At 44.3% G+C, this 22652-nt stretch overlaps 1 protein-coding gene across 15 annotated transcripts in view; it reads right to left on the minus strand.

The window, feature by feature from the left end:
* Positions 1-240: 240 nt before the first annotated feature.
* Positions 241-22652, minus strand: part of LOC106574219 (ephrin type-B receptor 3) — a 111562-nt gene continuing 89150 nt past the window's right edge. For 12 of the 15 annotated variants that reach the window (XM_045697416.1, XM_014149892.2, XM_045697415.1 and 9 more), the window contains 6 exons: positions 21379-21626; positions 12397-12612; positions 11382-11531; positions 10625-10824; positions 4977-5132; positions 241-2111 (listed from right to left, as the gene is read on the minus strand). In XM_045697416.1, the coding sequence (XP_045553372.1) occupies positions 2003-2111; positions 4977-5132; positions 10625-10824; positions 11382-11531; positions 12397-12612; positions 21379-21626 (1079 nt within the window). In that variant the 3' untranslated portion in view covers positions 241-2002. The remainder of the gene's footprint in view (positions 2112-4976; positions 5133-10624; positions 10825-11381; positions 11532-12396; positions 12613-21378; positions 21627-22652) is intronic. The other 3 variants (XM_045697429.1, XM_045697427.1, XM_045697425.1) reach the window with 1 other exon arrangement.

Genomic DNA, 22652 nt, shown 5'->3' on the forward strand with positions numbered 1-22652 from the left:
CTCTATCTATCTGACTAAAACATGTAAATGTATCTGCTCTCTCTATCTATCTGCTCTCTCAATCTATCTGCTCTCTCTATGTTCTCTATCTGCTGTCTCTATCTTCTCTCTATATAAATATGCTCTCTCTATCTATCTGCTTTCTCTCTATCTGCTCTCTCCAAATAGTCTCTCTCTATCTGCTCATTTCACTTGGAATCAAATGACATCTCACAATAACACTGTCCCAGTTGATCAAACTCCATTTTGTTTTCATGTTATTTATCTTATTTTTGTTACAAAACATGTACAGGCTGTTTAGAACAACAACAAAAATACAATATCCAATTTTATATGCATTTTTTTTTATAATCATTAATTCATTTGCTGAATTCTCTTGGAACATCTGTTTCCTCTTCATCGTTCTTTAGAATAAGTCCACAGTTCAAATGGCCTGTTGTCCAAGTGGGGAGAGAAATAAATACAGTGGGTGGAAAGTAGAGAAATTAAACTCGAGTTTTTTGGATTAATTTAACATCCAGATAAAAGTAAAAAGAAAGTTACGTGTGTCTGCTCTATTGTGGATGCATATAGTGTATATTTCCAAAACATTTTTGTATTTCAATAAAATAAAAACATTAACAGTTTGTCCACAGAATAAAGCGTAACTGTTTCCGATATAATTGTTGCTCCTTGTCACTGTTCAGTTCATGCGCTAATTCTCCACAGTGGGGATATAGCTGAAGCTGCATTGTACAGTATGTGTGTGCAACTTGTTACACTCTCGCATTCACAAACACACACACACACACACACACACACACACACACACACACACACACACTCAACACACAAAAAGGCCGGTCGGTCAGGTATGTTGCCACAGTCCTCGCCTAGCTCCCCGACATCACAGAGAGTGTCCAACAGGAAGTACTTAGCTCTGACCAGCCAACAGGAAGTACTTAGCTCTGACCAGCCAACAGGAAGTACTAAACTCTGACCAGCCAACAGGAAGTACTATCTTGAAACACAAACCTCAATAACTATGGAACAGAAAATCTAAATGGAGGGCTGATAAAAAACAAATAGACAATTATTGTAGTAGGACAGACACAGTTGATGAGGCATATGAGCCAATGTTCTCCCCTACGTCTTAGAAAGAGGTCTGTCGGAGACTTTTGGGCCAAACTAGCGCGGCCATCTCAGATGCTCTCATTTGACCTCTTGACCTTTGGTGATCTTCTGACCTTTCACCCTTTACACTTCTCCTCCACGTCCTTCTCAGTGGCCTTGTGCATAATAATACACCTTCAATATGAAGATGGGGAATAACACACACAAACACACACACACACACACACACACACACACACACACACATAAAACAAGTTGTAGCATGGGAGGGAATTCATCTATTGTGTCCAAACACTTATTTTTTTTGTGTGCGAACGCTTGTTCACTTTTTCAGCTTTTTTTCTGTATTTTTATACTCAAACAGTGTTCGTCCACTTCCAACTTTAATGTCCGTCAGGGGGGCTGTCCGACAGATGTTAGGGTCAAGGTTCAAGGAGATTGGTTTTCACAGGAGGATGACCAAGTTCAGGATACAAGGAGATGGGTGGGGTGGGAGTGGTTGAGTCCCAGCCATCCTCAAGAAAACACACGCGCGCATGCAAACGATCACCCCACACTGGACCAAGTGAGGCACGCATGGGATTATGGGTTCCATTTCTTCTCTTTAGAAACATTTTTTTTGTTTTTTTTTACAAAAATTCATTCAGCTAAATCTTGTCAAAACGTGGGACTAATAACGTAGAACACAACAGGAAACATTGGCGTGGAAGACAGAAGAAGAAGAAACAACGTCTAGTCCCTTCGAGGCACTGCAAGCCAGGTTTGTCTTCATCTGATTGGCTGAGATGGTCAGGCAGCTAGGGTTTTCCCATTGGCTCTCTCTCTCTCTCTCTCTCTCTCTCTGGCACAGTTCCTCTCCTTCCTGTCCTGTCTCTCTGGTTGGTCCATCTCAGACCTGGACAGGCAGTGTTTGGTTCATCTGTAGTCTCATGTCCTGAATGCTGCCTAGGATCTTCTTCTGGTGGCCTGCCAATGTCACTCCTATCCGAAGAAGATCTCTGAGTAGAGTGGAGTAAAGAAGAGAAGGAGAGGTGGGTCAGACATAAACAGTAATACAATCATGTCATAGTCTTGAAGATGTATGCTGTATCAAACATTAAGACATAGGCTTCCCAATAGGCTTCCCAATAGGCTTCCCAAAATGTTTACATTAGAGGACATACAGTTGGACCCTGTGGGAACAGTGGAAGCTTAACAGTACTCTGTGTACACTAATACAATGACTTGCTAAGATCATGACAACAAAATGGTGACACTCCTCTGTGCACCTATACCTGGGCCAGATGTAACATACTTCAATATCCTGGCAGGTGGGCGGGGGGTAATGGGCGGTAATGGGGAAGGGAGGTTAATGTTTACACGGGGATTTCCGCTACTGTGGGCCAACACTAAAACCTGTCTACCAGCCAGTCAAACAGCCAGCCAGTTACTTATTAATAAGGAACCAAGCAGAGGAAGTCCTTCAGTAGCCAATCAGTCACTCCTGCAGCAAACTGTCAGTCGGCGAGTCACCCAGTCAGTCAGCGAGTCAACCAGTCAGTCAGCGAGTCAACCAGTCAGTCAGCGAGTCAACCAGTCAGTCAGCGAGTCAACCAGTCAGTCAGCGAGTCAACCAGTCAGTCAGCGAGTCAACCAGTCAGTCAGCGAGTCAACTAGTCAGTCTGCGAGTCGACCAGTCAGTCAGCGAGTCAACCAGTCAGTCAGCGAGTCAACCAGTCAGTCAGCGAGTCAACCAGTCAGTCAGCGAGTCAACTAGTCAGTCAGCGAGTCAACCAGTCAGTCTGTAGCTAATCACTTAATGATATAACAGACTAGTGTGTCAGTCAGTGAGTCAACTGGTTGGTCATTTCGTGGTGAATCATTTAGTCTACACAGTCAGTGAGTCAACTGGTTGGTCATTTCGTGGTGAATCATTTAGTCTACACAGTCAGTGAGTCAACTGGTTGGTCATTTCATGGTGATTCGTTAGTTCGATGGCAAAGCAGTCTTGAAAGACAAGACTCAAAGAGAACAGTCAGCAATCCATAATTGTAATCAATCAATCGCAGTCACCCAGTTTGACTTGTCTTAACAGTCTTGTAAACGGTCTGTTTCTGTAAGGCTGCGTTTAGACAGGCAGCACAATTCAGATCCCCCCCCCCCCCCCCCACACACACTAATTGGTCTTTTGACCATTCAGCTCAGCGCTGAAAAACATCTAATTGTCTGTTTCGTAGTTGAAAAGAGGACAGGGAGAATTCACTCCTAAATGTGAGATGCAATGGAGGAAATATGAAAACGCTGACACTCACACAGAAGCCTTATTAAAGAATGGTTTTAGAATGGCTGCTGTGAAAGAAAAAGCTGCACCTGTTTGGCTGGCGTCAGTCAGACAGTGTAATCTAATCGTCTCAGTGATGTTGCTTTAACTCAAAAGGCCTCATGTACCGGATTGCTAGGAATAATATCACAGGGACTCTCTTTTCCGCTATTTCGTTTGTTTTCCCAATGCCGATAACGAAGGAGAGAGCAAACCACGGTCGGCGTCTGGAGGAACGATTAGCAAACCACGAGGACCCAGCGCCTGTCTGCGTACTCTCCGCTCACACAGACAAAGACACGCACACGCACACACGCACACACACACACACACACACACACACACACACACACACTCCACCTCTTTCACAGACACTATGCCCTCTGCTTGTCTGCACGTTTCCGTCGTCCTCTCCATTTGCACACACACACACACACACACACACACACACACACACACACACACACACACACACACACACACACACACACACACACACACAGGCTCAAAAATAGAGCACTGTCCATGGCAGCAATTTCGCATAAATAAATTGTGTTTTTGTTCCCTTCGCAATCCCTCATCACTCCAGCGACGGAGGATAAAATGATGATAAATGAACCACCATTAGAGGAATTACTAGCCATTATGGGTAGGAGAGAGAGCCACTGTACAGCACACCTGTCAGCCTGACAAATTGAAACAAATCACCTCCACATCCATCCCCTTATTATCCACCTAACGAGGATGATATATTAATCATTATTATCCTAATTCCTTTATTTGATCATAACTGGCCCCATTTCCATGACCTCTTTGACACACATTTCCTGTTACATAAATAGCGTGCCAACCTAGCTCTGAAATCAGGGTTGTGTTCATTAGGACTTAAGTGGAAGAAAACAGACTGAAACAGGGAGGGACTACCAGGACTTGTACAATGAGAAACTTTTCATTTTAATTTTGTATCGCAAAGTGTTTTCAAAACGTTGCATTCTTTTACGAACGCGATCGAATTCTGGGTCAACTATACGTCCTTATTGCTGAAAGGGACGGCGTCGTGAGGTAACGTGCACTAGGCAGGAAGAGTACGTTGTGCTCTTCCTGTTAGGCTTTATTTTGTGTTTGCTCCAGAATGGATTCCTTTTATTGGTCCCTTCCTGATTACCTATTAATTTAAACGCTCCACGATTGGTCCTTACTACACTCCATTAATTCTCTCCAGGAAGAGGAAGAGCCTCTAGAAGTTGTGCTTTTTCTTGTCTTGTATTGCCACTCAGGGTCAAGCTCTGGAGTAGTGTTATCTTATCCCTGATGGTCTCTCACTCAAATCACAGTGAACACAGTGAAAACAACAGCCTCCATTATGTGCCACAATTCGAAGTGTATCAGGAATTTCTCTGAAACCAACTCTGACCTGATTCACACTGCAGAGAGCCAACCAGATTTTATTCAATTGAATCAACTCTTTTTAGACACCCCCCCCACAACCAATAACTCTGCTGTCTGACCGTGACAATGACCCCATTTGAACACAACTATCTGAATCGACTCTTTCTTCACTCACTCTGCTGTCATTTGGGCCACGAGGTCGAAGGAGGCAAATCCGGCGTTGAGGAAGTTGTCGCCGTAGCGGCTCATCTTGATTGCATCCAGCCAGTCTCCCACGGTGGTGAAGGTGGTGTAGTCAGGGACACACCGGTCGAGCAGGGGCTGCGACGCCCTACAGGGGGGGGGACACAAAAGAGAGAAAGAGGGTTAAGGTCACGCCTCGCCTCCACCACCAACGAAACCTCACCCCCCCAAAACGCCACCTCGCTCTCCCTCTCGCCACCCCCCCTCGCCGCCCCTGTAGGGTCAAAGGTCAACTGTCCCAGCTGCCCGACGTAACCGTTGGAGACTGGCTTGGAGGCTCGGAGACGTTGGCGCAAACACACCCGGTGTGCGTTCTCTTTGGCGTGACGACCAAAGCAACACAATATGGCAGAGGTGGAAAAACGGCTCGTCAATAATCTCCCAGACATCATGGAGATGCTTGTGTAATATCAACACGTGTGTATGTGCGTGTGTGTGTGTGTGTGTGTGTGCCTGTGTGCGTGTGTGTATACAGCTGTTAACACCCAATGAGGCTCTCAGACTCTCTAAAAACCCAACCACGCCTAACTGATGTCACAGATCGGGGGGCTACCTTGCCATGTATATAAACAGCAGTGGAAGTTCGAGAAGAGAGAACGAGTGCAAGGGTGAATGAAGGAGGGGGGGGTAAGAAAAGGACAGAAAGAAACAGAGGAGTAGAAAGAGGACTACTTTCTCTCTCTCTTTCCTCTCTCTCTCTGTCCATTCTCTGCTCTGTTGATCCTTGTCATTTGATGGCATTAGATTCATAAGGGGGGTGAAAGAAAAGAGAGGGTGCAAGTTATTAAAAGTGGCTACAGAGGTTCCATTGAAGGGGTGAGTAGTGCAGATGGATAGAAGGAGTGAAGTTTAATAAGGCCTGTGCTTCAGGGCCCAGAGGGTTGGGGCTAGCTGCCATTAACCCTCAGACACAGTTCCCTCTTAATGGACCATTGTTAGCCACTCTCTGAAGCCTTGCGTTGAAGGGGAAGCTGTCTAGCCTGGTCTTTCCAACAGGTCTGGGATCAGGCTAGAAGTTTTTCTACTGGGAGAGGCCACTAAGATATTATGTCTGATGTTATGAGGGGTACACATCTGAGTGGATACTCCTCAACTGGTGTTTCATCAAGGTTTTTGGTTACCTATTTCCTATTGGAAGACCGTTTTGGTTATCTATTTCCTATTGGAAGACCATTTTGGTTACCTATTTCCTATTGGAAGGTCACTTTTGGTTACCTATTTCCTACTGGAAGACCGTTTTGGTTACCTGTTTCCTACTGGAAGACGGTTTTTGGTTACCTGTTTCCTACTGGAAGACGGTTTTTGGTTACCTGTTTCCTACTGGGAAACTGTTTGTCTTCAGGGTGAGTTGTGAAACTCACACACACACCAGTGGAGGCTCCTCAGAGGAGGAAGGGGGGACCATCCTACTCAGTGAATTTCATAAAAGAAGTTCTTCTTTTTAGATAAAACTATACTAAATATGTTCACGTCATCAAATAACTGTTTTGCAGTGAAGGTCTACAGTAGCCTCAACAGCACTCTGTAGGGTAGCACCATGGTTTAGCCCGGAGGACAGCAATTTTCCGTCCTTCTCTGGGTACATTGAATTCAATACAAAACCTAGGAGGCTCATGGTTCTCACCCCCTTCCATAGTCTTACACAGTAATTATGACAGCATCTGGAGGATGTCCTCCACAGGAGGTTGGTAGCACCTAATTGGGGGGGATGGGCTTGTGGTAATGGCTGGAGCGGAATTATTGACAATATTGAACAGTTTTGAGCAAATTCATTCCAAAGAAATTAAGGAGAAGCAGGAGAGTGAGAGAGAGAGGGAGAGGATAAATATTTTTGTTGTATTTTTTCTTTTAGTTTCACTTTCCCTTACACTAGCTAATGCAGCTACTCAACAACCTGACTCAAACAGAGAGAAATAATATTTATGTTAGCTAGCTGGCTATCCAACACTTCAATTCTTAAAAGTCAAGGTAAGCTTTCGGTTTTATTCATTTACTACCACTGGGGCTCGCCGGTGTAACTGCTAAACTGCTTGCTGTACACTGTACTGCGTGATTGTACACATAGATTGGATTGTGGGTTTACTAACGTGTTAGCTCTAGAAGCTACATTCACTATGGCATTAGATAATATGGTGACAATGATGTAGGCTGTGTGTAGCGGTTATGGTATGAAAGTTTGGCTTGGAGAGGTATTTTCGGCTGTTAACAGACAGCTGTTGTGTTTTACACTGAAGTCCACAAGTAAAAGGAAAATGTGAGAGGAGGAGAGCGCGTAGATGTGATGATGCTGTTTGTATGGTTGCTATGAAAGCGAGATGTGTGTGGCGGGTGATAGTCCCAGTCGTTATTCACGTAATAATAAGGAATGCCCTTCGACCACACCGACAAATTGGGAAAAAACAAAATTCTTTCCTATTGACCCCCATTATAAAAGAGGCAACTCCGTTGTCAATTTTTCTTTAAACAGAAATAACAAAACATTCCCGAAAATCTGCTGTGTTCTTCAATGGACATGTAGCCAGGTCAAAAATCCTGACCTACGGTTCGCAATGCTCCCACGTAGGGAAATGGAGCCTGTGAGATGAGCCCTATGGCTTCAGGTTATTCGGTGTGGAAAAGTGGGAAATGTGGGGGACCCGGTGTGTGGAAAACATTCAATCAAAGGTAAGACATTAAACTTGTTTACAGTCCTTTTGTAACGCCACTCACTACTTGTAGCTGAGTGGAGTTGTTGGTCTTGGCTAGCTTAAATATTCTGGGCTGTTACTAGCTAGCACTGGTTCACTCAGTGGCTATTAGAGTCGTCATGAAAAGGGGCATGAGTAGTGAGGATAATAGGGAGCAGGCAATGTTGAAAAAAGTAATCTTTAGACATGTTGTACTTTTCTTAAATGTTGTTTAATAATTGACTAAAGTAAATGTTTGTTTTTTACTGTGAGCCATTAGGGTAACCTAGGTAACCACAGGTTGGTTTCCACACAGGCGGTGTTCTGTCTAATACAGACTGAGACTATCATTCATACTACCAATTCTGTTGTAAAACATTTCTTAAACGGAAGCAAATGGAATGAAACTGGGATGTCCAAACTCTCGTTTTAGATGGAAGAAAGACAACTGTTTGGACTAATGATTCCACCCTAGATCAGCTAGATGCAGGCAAGAGTGTGTTACTGTCTGTCACCTGGATTACTACAAATGTTCTCTCAACCTTTGCACCTACGTTATAAACTGTCATTCATAGGCTAGGTTGTAGCAACGTCATGATGGGTACAGGGAAATGATGTGAGAATGATGTAGTAGCCTAAACCTATCAATGTTACATGGAGTTGAGTGTGGATTATGAATGAACAGAGATCCAATATAATAGAAATAAGGCCATGCTCATTAAAAAAAAAAAAATTCCTCCCTAATCTTAAACGGCACTGACACACACACACACACACACACACACACACACACACCTCCACCTGTACTGTATATACTGAAACAACTCACCAATCAAACGTAGCCTAGCTACCGCTACATACCGCTAACACCAATGCCGGGTATCACGGCAGCTCATCTCTCACTCATTCCTCCCTCATTAGGCTCGGTGGGGGGGGGGCACACCTCTCTGCTGGGCCGTTTAAAATCTCGTTAGCAGCTAATTAAAAGTGTTCCTGTCTTTTTTTGCCTCGCTCTTACTCTAGCTAATTACTCTCACTTAATCTTCCCGGCCATCGCCATAACTACAGCTCCAGATCCCCCATTCCTCCCCCTCACACTCTCCTGAAGCAGGGACAAAAAGGTAGGTCACCCCCCCCCCCTTTCCACAAACACGACAGAGGAATGTGGCTAAAAACCTAGACATTGTGAAGCCATCGGTCAAAGAACTTCCTTGTAAGACCTACTGTTGATTCAGCATTTGCATTGAGAAATCAAATCAAATTGTTTTTGTCACATGCGCTGAATACAACAGCGGTAAGGTACACCTTACCGTGAAATGTTTACTTACAAGCCCTTAAACAACAATGCAGTTCAAGAAATAGAGTAAAATTAAAATATTTTATAAACAAACTAAAGTTTTAAAAAAATCTAAAAGAAACACAAGAAAATAACATAACAATAACGAGGCTATATACACGGGGTCCGGTACCGAGTCAATGTGCGGGGGTGCAGGTTAGTTAAGGTAATTTGTAAAGTAACTATGCATAGATAATAAACAGCGAGTAGCAGCAGTGTAAAAACAAAGGGGGGGGGGTGTCAATGTAAATAGTTCGGGTGGCCATTTGATTAATTGATCAGCAGTCTTATGGATTGGGGGTAGAAGCTGTTAAGGAGCTTTTTGGTCCTAGACTTGGCGCTCCGGTACCGCTTGTCGTGCGGTAGCAGAGAAAACAGTCCAGGACTTGGGTGACTGGAGTCTTTGACAATTTTTTGAGCCTTCCTCTGACACCACCTAGTATATAGGTCCTGGATGTCAGGAAGCTTGGCCCCAGTGACGTACTGGGCCGTACGCACTACCCTCTGTAGCGCCTTACGGTCAGATGCCGAGCAGTTGCCATAACGGGTGATGATGCAACCGGTCAGGATGCTCTCGATGGTGCAGCTGTAGAACTTTGAGGATCTGGGGACCCATGTCACATTTGTTCAGTCTCCTGAGGGGAAAAAAGTGTTGTGTTGGCCTCTTCACAACTGTCTTGGTGTGTTTGGACCATGCTAGTTTGTTGGTGATGTGGACACCAAGGAACTTGAAACTCTCGACCCGCTCTAACTCAGCCCCGTCGATGTTAATTGGGGCCTGTTCGGCCCTCCTTTTCCTATAGTCCACGATCAGCTCATTGGTCTTGCTCACATTGAGTGAGAGGTTGTTGTCCTGGCACCACACTGCCAGGTCTCTGACCTCCTCCCTATAGGCTGTCTCATCGTTGTCGATGAACAGGCCTACCACTGTTGTGTCATCAGTTAACTTAAAGATGGTGTTGGAGTCGTGCCTGGCCACGCAGTCGTGGGTGAACAGGGAGTACAGGAGGGGACTAAGTATGCATCCCTGAGGGGCCCCAGTGTTGAGGATCAGTGTGGCAGATGTGTTGTTGCCTACCCTTACCACCTGGGGGAGGCCTGTCAGGAAGTCCAGGAAGTCCAGCATCCAGTTTCAGAGGGAGGGGTTTAGTCCCATGGTCCTTAGCTTAGTGATGAGCTTTTTGGGGTCCTATGGTGTTGAACGCTTAGCTGTAGTCAATGAACAGTATTCTCACATAGGTGTTCCTTTTGTCCAGGTGGGAAAGGGCAGTTTGGAGTGCGATTGAGATTGCGTCATCTGTGGACCTGTGGTATGATTGAAGTAAGATGAAATGCAGGCTACATATTTCAAACCAGTACATAGGGTCCCAAAGCTTTCCCAGAATTCCCAGGTTTTCTAGATATCCTGGATGGAATATTCCAAGGTTCTAGATATCCTGGATGGAATATTCCAAGGTTCTAGGTATTCTTGAAATCCTGTGGATTTGGGGAGTTGTGCAATCCTACTAGCACCAGATTGAGGTATCTGCTAACTAGGCTGAGATGTGGCAGACTGGTTGTGATAGCTGATAGGCTTACCCGGAAGAGTGCGTGCTGCTGGTGACCACCTTGAGGCTGGCGGCATTGCGGATGAGCTTGTCCAGCGTTGCGACGATCTGGGAGAACTTAGGCCGGAGGTTCCTTTCCTTGACCCAGCAGTCGAGCATGAGCTGGTGCAGCGCCGTGGGGCAGTCCATGGGCGGGGGGAGCCGGTAGTCCTGCTCCACTGCGTTTATAACCTGGAGGGTTGAAGAGGGGAAGAGAGAAGAGGAGAGATCTGCGTTAAGAGTGGGTTAGAATCAGACCTGGGTCAGATATTTTCTTAGGGAATTAAGGGTTTGAATGAAGAGGCATACAAAGGATAGGGTGATCACTGGGCAGAGAAGGGATATGAGGTAGGAAGAGAAAGAGAACGGATAGGAGGTAGGAATAGAAAGAGAGGTAGGATTATAGTCAAGAAGGGAACAACGTAAGGAGGAAAGATGGAAGGGAAGGGGGAAGGGGGGAGGAAGAGAGGGGGAAGATAAGAGAGAGCATGAGAAGGGGTCAGGAGAGATGGAGGAAAGATGTTAGGGGGAGTGAGGGGGGAAGAAGGCAGGAGAAATGGAGGAAAGATGGGAGGGGGGAAGGGGGCAGGACAGATGGAGGAATGGGAGGGAGGGGGGAAGGGGGCAGAAGAGATGGAAGAAAGACAATGGATGATAAAAGGAAAAGGAACCAGAGAATGGGGGATTCACAGATTTTTACGGTGTTTTTTGGGGATCGGGGGAAAATGAAGTAAAGTAGTTTCACTCACGTCCTGGTTGCTCATGTCCCAATATGGCCGCTCTCCGTACGACATCACTTCCCACATAACGATGCCATAGCTCCACACGTCACTGGCCGAGGTGAACTTCCTGTAGGCAATGGCCTCGGGAGCCGTCCAGCGAATCGGAATCTTGCCTCCCTGTGGATATGCGAATGAGTAGGTGAGCGTGAAATACTGGGGATGGAGTCACACACACACACATATACACACACACACACACACACACACACACACAGTCACAGACACACACATACAATTTATTACCACTCATTCAAGACTTGACATAGATGCCAATACACACTCCCAAAGACTCCCTCAGTCCTAGACATTCAGCAGACTCCCTCACTGTTCTAGACACTCACCAGAGTCCCTCACTGTTCTAGACACTCACCAGACTCCCTCACTGTTCTAGACACTCACCAGACTCCCTCACTGTTTTAGACACTCACCACACTCCCTCAGTGTCATAGACATTCAGCAGACTCCCTCACTGTTCTAGACACTCACCAGACTCCCTCATTGTCCTAGACACTCACCACACTCCCTCAGTGTCATAGACACTCCCAAAGTCCCTCTCAATGTCCTAGACACTCAGCAGACTCCCTCAGTGTTCTAGACACTCAGCAGACTCCCTCATTGTCCTAGACACTCAGCACACTCCCTCAGTGTCATAGACACTCCCAAAGACCCTCTCAGTGTCCTAGACACTCAGCAGACTCCCTCAGTGTTCTAGACACTCACCAGACTCCCTCAGTGTTCTAGACACTCACCAGACTCCCTCAGTGTTCTAGATACTCACCAGACTCCCTCAGTGTTCTAGACACTCACCAGACTCCCTCAGTGTTCTAGACACTCACCAGACTCCCTCATTGTCCTAGACACTCACCACACTCCCTCAGTGTCATAGACACTCCCAAAGACCCTCTCAGTGTCCTAGACACTCAGCAGACTCCCTCAGTGTTCTAGACACTCACCATACCCCCTTAGTGTCCTAGAAACTCACCAGTGAACTTGTATAGGTTGGGTCCGTGGCGTCGTCTTCAAGGAATCGCGACAGGCCGAAGTCGGACACCTTACACACCAGGTTGCTGTTGACCAGAATGTTGCGAGCTGCCAGGTCCCGGTGAACGTAGTTCATATCAGAGAGATACTTCATGCCCGCGGCGATGCCACGCAACATGCCCACCAGCTGGATCACTGTGAACTGCCCGTCATTGAGCTGGCAGAGTCAGAGATAGAGATAAAAAGGTCAGTGTATCATATTAAAAACATATATACTAGATTCAATCATTATTTAACATGCTCCTATTCTTCTCACACATATATACACACACACATTCACTGCCTGTTGAACACAGAATGAGGAAGAACTTGGTTTGTTGTTTTGGAAAGTTTTGAAAGTATTTTGAAAAGTGTTGGTTAATAGCTAGTCTTTTGAGTTTGGATCACGTGATGGGTTGGCATCAGCTGCTGGAACCGCTACTGATTCAGAGGGGTTGGGTTAAATGCGGAAGACACATTTCAGTTGAAGGCATTCAGTTGTACAACTGACTAGGTATCCCCCTTTCACTTTCCTTTACTATCTGTCCAGTGATCCTTCTGACCAAGGTCGGGTCTGAGGAGCTGTTTAGCGTAGCAACTAGCCTAGCTGCTAGCTAGCTGCCTATCAAGCTAGCAGGGGTTTCTTGAGGGCTTGAACGCAGCCCGTGACACAGTTAGTCATTGTGTCTGGGATCGCGGATGTGGTTGTCTAGATCCCTGCTGTTTGTTGTTGTTGTTGTTTTCAAATCTTTGCTGTGTCCTGTCTGGAACTGAGAGGAATAACAGCGTAACCTATGTTGCTACCATGACAAGACCAAAGCTGGTGGGAGTACCGTTGAGAACAGCGGTATCTATCACAGGTGAAGGATCTTTTAAACAAACAAAAATAATTCTACAAGCAGTTGTTTCCACAACAATGAAATAGCTTCAAGTGTTTTGTCCAAATGCTGTTGGAGTCAACTAATAAAATAATGGACGACCTGACCAGAAAGGTCCATGACATGAAGAACAGTTTGCAGTTCTCCCAGGGTCAGCTCGATGAGTTTAACCTGTCTGGGCTAGGGGGCAGTATTTTCACGGCCGGATGAAAAATGTACCCAATTTAAACAGGTTACTACTCTGGCCCATAAACTAGAATATGCATAGTATTAGTAGATTCGGATAGAAAACACTCTGAAGTTTCTAAAACTGTTTGAATGGTGTCTGTGAGTATAACAGAACTCATATGGCAGGCAAAAACCTGAGAAAAATCCTAGCAGGAAGTGGAAAATTGTAGTTTCGATAGAGAATCAAAAGAAGAACTACCATTTTCCACTTCCTGCTAGGATTTATTTTTTGATTCTCTATCGAAACTACAGTGTCTGTGGGGTGACGTTGCACTTCCTAAGGCTTCCATTGGCTGTCAACAGCCTTCAGAAAGTGGTTTGAGCTCAGTTTCTGAGTGGACTGCCTGGCAACAAAGGGTTTGGATATGCGCGGTCACGTGAGCGCGCCGTTCCTTCTTTTTCTTCTTGAATGAATATGCTATTGTACGGTTGGAATATTATCGCAATTTTACATTAAAAATACCATAAATATTGATTTTAAACAGCGTTTGACATGCTTCTAAGTACGGTAATGGAAAATTTTCTCTGGTTCGGCGCTCGCGCGTTATGCCTTTGGATAAGTGATCTGTATGCACGAACAAAACGGAGGTATTTGTACATAAATATGGATTATTTCGAACAAAAACAACATTTCTTGTGGAAGTAGCAGTCCTGGGAGTGCATTCTGACGAAGATCAGCAAAGGTAAGAGAATATTTCTAATACTAATTCTGAGTTTAGGTTGCGCCGAACTTGGCGGGTGTCTGTATAGCTCGCCGTGATGGCTGAGCTATGTACTCAGAATATTGAAAAATGTGCTTTCTCCGTAAAGCTATTTTAAAATCTGACACAGCGGTTGCATCCAGGAGTAGCCTATCTATAATTCTTTAAATAATTGTTATATATTTTGTCAACGTTTATGATTAGTATTTTTGTAAATTGATGTGCACATTCACCTGACATTTTGGTGGGAATACATTTTCTGAACATCACGCGCCAATGTAAAATGCTGTTTTTGGATATAAATATGAACTTTATCGAACAAAACATACATGTATTGTGTAACAATGTCTTAGGAGTGTCATCTGATGAAGATCGTCAAAGGTTAGCGCTTCATTTAGCTGTGTTTTGGGTTTTATTGACACATGTCCTTGCTTGGAAAATGGTTGTGTGATTATTTTTGTCTACGTACTCTCCTAACATAATCTAATGTTTTGCTTTCGCTGTAAAGCCTTTTTGAAATCGGACAATGTGGTTACATCAAGGAGAAGTGTATCTTTAAAATGGTGTAAAATAGTTGTATGTTTGAGAAAGTTGAATTATGACATTGTTGTTTTTGAATTTGCCGGCCTGATATTTCACTGGCTGTGTCCCGCAGGTGGGAAGCTAGCATCCCACGTAGCCCATATAAGTTAAACAGGAGAACTGCAAGATGACAGCAATCTGAAAGTCATTGAGAGAGGACATCAGCTATGAATGTTAATCCGTGATAACAATGACGGAGAAATCGGATTATCTCGAGGGACGATCAAGGAGGAACAACATGGTTGTGTACGGAATTGCATAATCTCCACATGAGACCTAGACGGAGTCTGAGGACAAAGTGAGGGAAATTATCTTGGATAAACTGATGATAGACCACAGGACGATTGAGGTGGAGCACGCCCACAGAACTGGAAAACCCACAACCGGCCCAGGTGACAGGCCCAGGCCGATAGTGGTCAAGTTCCTGAGGTTCAAGGACAAGGTAGCTGTTCTGGAAAGAGACAATAACTTGAGAGGAACGTATATCTTCCTCAACGAGGACTTTCCTGAAGCTGTGCGCCAGAAGAGGAAAGAACTGATCTCAGCCATGAAAGCTGCCAGACTGCGTGGGACATTGCTTACATTCGCTATGACAGGATCATTGTCCAAACTTCCTCTCAAAAGCCTGGAAGGGTTGAGAGAGCCAAGCCTATGGGTTTGTAGCTTCAAGCCCGCAGCACAAACACACTTAGACACACCAACTGATTAATGGACTACTGAATGTATATATTTTTTTCTCTTGCTTTGTTTTTATTATTTCTATCTCTGACAAACTACCCAGGAAATAGCCCATATTAATCTAGTATGTAGCCTTAGACACAAGGTTCATGAAATCAATAACTTGCTAACATCAGATAACATTTATATATTAGCCAGTTCTGCGACTCACTTAGATAATTCATTTGATGATTCAATAGTAGCAATACAAGAGTATAACATCTATAGAAGAGACAGGCATGCGTATGGGGGGAGGTGTTGCTGTATATATATTCAGAGCCAAGTAATGATTAGAGAAGAAAATATGTCAAGTGTTGTGGTTGCAGGTTCACCTAGCACATTTAAAGCATTTTCTTTTGGGGTGTTGCTATAGGCCTCCAAGTGCTAACAGTCAGTATCTAAATAATATGTGCTTGATAGTGTATGTGTTGTAAACTAAGAGGTCTACTTTTTGGGGGGCCTGAATATTGACTAGTTTTCATCAAGCTGTCCACTCAAGAGGAAGCTTCTAACTGTAACCAGTGCCTGTAATCTGGTTCAGGTTATTAATCAACCTACTGTACCAGGGTGTTTCCAAATGCTACAGAAACAAGATCATCCACATGTATCAATCACATTTTTAATAATACCGTAGACCTTTACTGTCACGTCCTGACCAGTAAAGGGGTTATTTGTTCTTATAGTTTGGTCAGGACGTGGCAGGGGGTATTTGTTTCATGTGGTTCAGGGTGTGTTTGTGTATGTGTTCATGTAGAGGGGGTATTTGGTTTATATGGTTCGGGGTGGTTGTGTATGTAGAGGGGTATTTGATTTATTAGTCCAGGGTTTTTGGTTATTGTTCTATGTTAGTTTAGTTCTATGTTCAGTCTAGTCGTTTGTATTTCTATGTTTAGCTAATTGGTGTTGGGGCCTTCAGTTGGAGGCAGCTGTCTATCGTTGCCTCTGATTGAAGGTCCTATAAATAGGAATGTGTTTCATTGGATTTTGTGGGAGATTGTCTCGTCAGGCACACAGCTAAACAAGAAACAGTCTAGTTCGTTTGTGGTTTTGTTGTTTGTGTTTTCCTTCTTCACTAAATAAAAAGAAGATGAGTATACATTTTCCCGCTGCGTTTTGGTCTACACCCTACGACACCCGTGACATTTGTTCTAAAGCTGTATTCGTACCCATTGGATGATGAGTGATCACAATATAGTGACTATATCCAGGAAAGTTCCAAAAGCTGGGCCTAAAATAGTTTGAGTGACCATACAAAGGATTTTGCTGTGACTCTTATGTGAATGATGTTAAAAAAATATATATTTGTTGATATAATGTGATTAATAAGGAGCATCCAGACGCTGCAATTGATTACTTTATGAAAGAGCTTCATACAATCATTGATAATCATGCACTTGTTATTAAGAAACGGACTGTTAGAACTGTTAAGGCTCCATGGATTGATGTGGAATTGAATAACTGTATGGTTTACAGATACGGGGTAAAAGGAGTGGCTAGTAAGTCTGGCTGCACATCAGACTGGCTGACTTACTGCAAATTGAGAAATTATGTGACTAAACTCAACAAAAAAGAAGAAGAAACTGTATTATGAAGCCAAGATCAATGATGTAAAGAATGATGGGAAAAAACTTTGGAGTACTTTAAATGAAATTATGGGCAGAAAGACAAATTCAACTCCATCTTTCATCAAATCAGATGGCTTATTCATCACAAAACGATTTTGATGTTGCAAATTAATTTATTGATTAGTTCATTGGCTAAGTGGGCTAATTTAGGCAGGAAATGCCAACAACGAACAATGAGCCATCATACTCATGCATAAAAAAAAAATAACAATGAATGAAAAGCATTGCAAGTCGGAATTTTGTAAAGATAGCATGGGAGAGGTGGTAAAAGTATTGTTATCGATCAATAATGACAAACCTCCTGGCATTGACAACTTAGATGTAAAGCTACTGAGGATGGTATCTGACTCTATAGCCACTCCTATCTGTCATATCTTTAATCTGAGCCTAGAGGAAAGTCTTTGTCCTCAGGCCTGGAGGGAAGCCAAAGTAATTCCACTACCCATGAGTGATAAAGTGGCCTTTACTGGTTTTAACAGCAGACCTATCACCTTGTTGCCAGCTCTTAGCAAACTGTTCGAAAAAAAAATGTTTTCCACCGAATACAATGCTTTTTCTCTGTAAACAAGTTAACCTGTTAGGGCTAGGGGGCAGTATTTGCACGGCTGGATAAAAAAAATGTACCCGATTTAATCTGGTTACTAATCCTACCCAGTAACTAGAATATGCATATACTTATTATATATGGATAGAAAACACTCTAAAGTTTCTAAAACTGTTTGAATGGTGTCTGTGAGTATAACAGAACTCATTTGGCAGGCAAAACCCTGAGACATTTTCTGACAGGAAGTGGATACCTGATGTGTTGTATTACCTTTAAACCTATCCCATTGAAAAACACAGGGGCTGAGGAATATTTTGGCACTTCCTATTGCTTCCACTAGATGTCACCAGCCTTTACAAAGTGTTTTGAGTCTTCTGGAGGGAGATCTGACCGAACAAGAGCCATGGAACGATGATGGCCCATTAGACACCTGGCGCGCGAGTTCATGTTGGGTACCCTCGTTCCAATACGTTATAAAAGAGTATGCATTCGTCCACCTTGAATATTATTCATGTTCTGGTTAAAAAAGGCCCTAATGATTTATGCTATACAACGTTTGACATGTTTGAACGAACGTAAATATATTTTTTCCCCTCGTTCATGACGAGAAGTCCGGCTGGCTTAGATCATGTGCTAACAAGACGGAGATTTTTGGACATAAATGATGAGCTTTTTTGAACAAAACTACATTCGTTATGGACCTGTGATACCTGGAAGTGACATCTGATGAAGAGAATCAAAGGTAATGGATTATTTACATAGTATTTTCGATTTTAGATCTCCCCAACATGACGTCTAGTCTGTATCGCAACGCGTATTTTTCTGGGCGCAGTGCTCAGATTATTGCAAAGTGTGATTTCCCAGTAAGGTTATTTTTAAATCTGGCAAGTTGATTGCGTTCAAGAGATGTAAATCTATAATTCTTTAAATGACAATATAATATTTTACCAATGTTTTCTAATTTTAATTATTTAATTTGTGGTGTTGACTTGACTGCCGGTTATTGGAGGGAAACGATTTCCTCAACATCAATGCCATAGTAAAACGCTGTTTTTGGATATAAATATGAACTTGATAGAACTAAAAATGCATGCATTGTCTAACATAATGTCCTAGGAGTGTCATCTGATGGAGATTGTAAAAGGTTAGTGCATCATTTTAGCTGGTTTTATGGTTTTGGTGACCCTGTCTTTGAATTGACAAAACATTACACACAACTCTTGTAAATGTACTGTCCTAACATACTCTAAATTTATGCTTTCGCCGTAAAACCTTTTTGAAATCGTAAAACGTGGTTAGATTAAGGAGATGTTTATCTTTCAAAGGGTGTAAAATAGTTGTATGTTTGAAAAATTTGAATTTTGACATTTATTTGGATTCAAATTTGCCGCTCTTGAAATGCACCTGCTGTTGATGGAGTGCACCACGGGGGGGGACGCTAGCGTCCCACCTAGCCCATAGAGGTTAACAACAGACTTTCAGCAAGCTTATAGAGAAGGTTACTCAACATGTATTGACCATAACCTGTTGTTGAGAAAATGTATGTGTTATGGCTTTTCAAGCTTTGCCATATCATGGATTCAGAGCTATCCATCTAATAGAACTCAAAGGGTTTTCTTTAATGGAAGCTAATGTCAAACACGTAAAGTGTGGTGTACCGCATGGCACCTCTCTAGGCCCTCTACTCTTTTGTATTTTTACCAATGACCTGCCACTGTCATTAAACAAAGCATGTGTGTCCATGTGTGTTGATTATTCAACCATGTACGCATCAGCAACCACAGCTAATGAAGTCACTGAAGCTCTAAATAAAGAGATGCAGTCTGTTTTGCAATGGGTGTCCAGTACTACATTGGTCCTGAACATTTCTAAAACTAAGAGTATTGTTTTGGTAAAAATCATTCTGTATCTCAGCTGCACCTGGTAATGAATGGTGTGGCTGTTTGAACAAGTTGAGAAGACGTAATTACTTGGCATTACCTTAGAATGTAAACTGTCATGGTCAAATCATATATATTCAATAGTTGTGAAGATGGAGAGAGGTCTGTCCCAAATAAAGAGATGCTCTGCTTTTTTGACACCACACTTCACAAAGCAAGTCCTGCAGGCTCTAGTATTGTCTTTTCTTGATTATTGTCCAGTCATGTGGTCAAGTGCTGCGAACAAAGACCTAGTTAAGCTGCAGCTGGCCCAGAACAGAGCAGCACGTCTTGCTCTTCATTGTAATCAGAGGGCTGATATAAATACTATGCATACCAGTCTCTCTTGGCTAAGAGTTGAGGAAAGACTGACTGCGTCACTTCTTGTTTTCATAAGAAACATTATTGTGTTGGAAATTCAAAATTGTGGCATAGTCGACTTCCACGATGCCACCAGGGGTCTTTTCACAGTCCCCATGTTAAGAACAAATTTAAGGAAATATACAGTATTACACAGAGCCATGAGTGCATGGAACTCCCTTCCATCTTATGTAGGGCAAGTGAACAGCAAACCTGGTTTAAAAAACAAATAAAGCAACACCTCAAGGAACATACGTCTCTCCCCCATGTGACCTTCTTATTGTGTGTTTGTACTGACATGTATGTGGAACTGACAGATACACACTACATGTTAATGCTTTTAAATGTATGTAAATTGTCAAGTATTTTGTCTGTAATGTCTTTTCATTATGTGTCTGACCCCAGTAAGACTAGCTGTCGCCAATGGGGATCCTAATAAATAAAAAATGTAATAAAATCTCTGTCTCTCCTCACCACTCTATTTGGTTGCTCTCTGTCTCTCTCTCTCTGTCTCTCTCTCTGTCTCTCTCTGTCTCTGTCTCTCTGTCTCTCTCTCTGACTCTCTCTCTGACTCTCTCTCTCTGTCCCTCTCTCTCTGTCCCTCTCTCTGTCTCTCCCTCTGTCTCTCTCTCTGTCTCTCTCTCTGTCTCTCTCTCTCTGTCTCTCTCTCTCTGTCTCTCTCTCTCTGTCTCTCTCTCTCTCTGTCTCTCTCTCTGTCTCTCTCTCTGTCTCTCTCTCTGTCTCTCTGTCTCTCTCTCTCTCTCCTCACCACTCTATTTGGTTGCTCTCTGTCTCTCTGTCACTCTGACTGTGTTCATCTCTTGCTCTCTTTCTTACTATCTCTCCATTTATCCCTTTGCTTCTCTCTCCCTCCGTTTCCACTTAAACCGCCTCTCTCTCCTTTTCTCTGTATCCCCCTCCCTCTTTCTCTCTCCTTTTCTCTCTCTCCATCTCTCTCTTTCTCCTCCTCAGTGTCAACCAGTATTTAATTTAAGGGAGAGGCAGTGATTCATAAGCTGAGTGAATCCTCTGTAAATGTCAGAGATAGCGAGAGGAGCGGCGCGTTTGTCTGATATTGGCAACAGACGAGGGTTAGGGCCTTTTCCAAAGAGATGGAGAGGGTGTGGAATACGAGGACATTAATAGAGAAGATCAGGGAGATATGCTCTTGTACTTTTGCTGGGTAGTGGTGCAGATGATGTGACGATTACAGATAGACATTTATGAAGTGTGTTCAAGAGCATCAGTTCTCTGTGCAGTTTTATAGAGCGCAGGTTTTTGATGCGTGTGTGTGTGTGTGTGTGTGTGTGTGTGTGTGTGTGTGTGTGTGTGTGTGTGTGTGTGTGTGTGTGTGTGTGTGTGTGTGTGTGTGTTCCACATGCTCTCTTACCCTTAAGAAAGAGTCCAGCGCTCCGTTCTCCATAAACTCTGTGACGATCATGACTGGTCGGCTCTTGGTGACCACGCCCTCCAACCGGATGATGTTCGGGTGGTCAAACTGTCCCATGATGCTCGCTTCGCTCAGGAAGTCCCGCCTCTGCCTGTCGGTGTAGCCCACCTTGAGTGTCTTGATAGCCACAATGATCTCCCGTCGCCCAGGCAGCTTCAGACGCCCACGACACACCTCCCCAAACTCTCCTGCGAGAGCGAGGAATGGGAGACAGCGAAAGAGAGAGAGAGATATGGTGGGGGGAAGAGAGGAAGGATCGGATGGAGTGGAGGAGAGTGGGGGAGAGAGGGGAGAGGGACAGTTTACTGGTTAGAAACAAGGAGCCAGGGAAGGGAAGCGGGAGGCAGAGAGAGGGGGGCTCGGGGTGAACGGTGGCTAGGAACAGTAGAGAAAAGGGGGAAAGCGAGATGAGGGGGAGAGTGGGGGTTGTCTGAGGGAAAACTAAAAGCTTAAAGTGGGTGGACGTGGGTAGTTTGGGGTAGTCAGTAAGAGAGTGAGGGAGGTGGGAGGGTAGATGTATAGGTTGAAATAGAGGTAGAGGTGGGAGGGTAGAGGCAGAGGTGGGAGGGTAGAGTAGAGGTGGGAGGGTAGAGGTGGGAGGGTAGAGTAGAGGTGGGAGGGTAGAGACAGAGGTGGGAGGGTAGAGTAGAGGTGGGAGGGTAGAGGTACACGTGGGAGGGTAGAGACAGAGGTGGGAGGGTAGAGACAGAGGTGGGAGGGTAGAGACAGAGGTGGGAGGGTAGAGACAGAGGTGGGAGGGTAGAGTAGAGGTGGGAGGGTAGAGGTAGAGGTGGGAGGGTAGAGGTACAGGTGGGAGGGTAGAAACAGAGGTGGGAGGGTAGAGACAGAGGTGGGAGGGTAGAGTAGAGGTGGGAGGGTAGAGGTGGGAGGGTAGAGTAGAGGAGGGAGGGTAGAGACAGAGGTGGGAGGGTAGAGACAGAGGTGGGAGGGTAGAGTATAGGTGGGAGGGTAGAGTAGAGGTGGGAGGGTAGAGTAGAGGTGGGAGGGTAGAGACAGAGGTGGGAGGGTAGAGACAGAGGTGGGAGGGTAGAGACAGAGGTGGGAGGGTAGAGACAGAGGTGGGAGGGTAGAGACAGAGGTGGGAGGGTAGAGACAGAGGTGGGAGGGTAGAGACAGAGGTGGGAGGGTAGAGACAGAGTTGGGAGGGTAGAGGTAGAGGTGGGAGGGTAGAGGTACAGGTGGGAGGGTAGAGA

Source organism: Salmo salar, chromosome ssa16 (assembly GCF_905237065.1).
Source record: "Salmo salar chromosome ssa16, Ssal_v3.1, whole genome shotgun sequence".
NCBI lineage: Eukaryota > Metazoa > Chordata > Actinopteri > Salmoniformes > Salmonidae > Salmo > Salmo salar.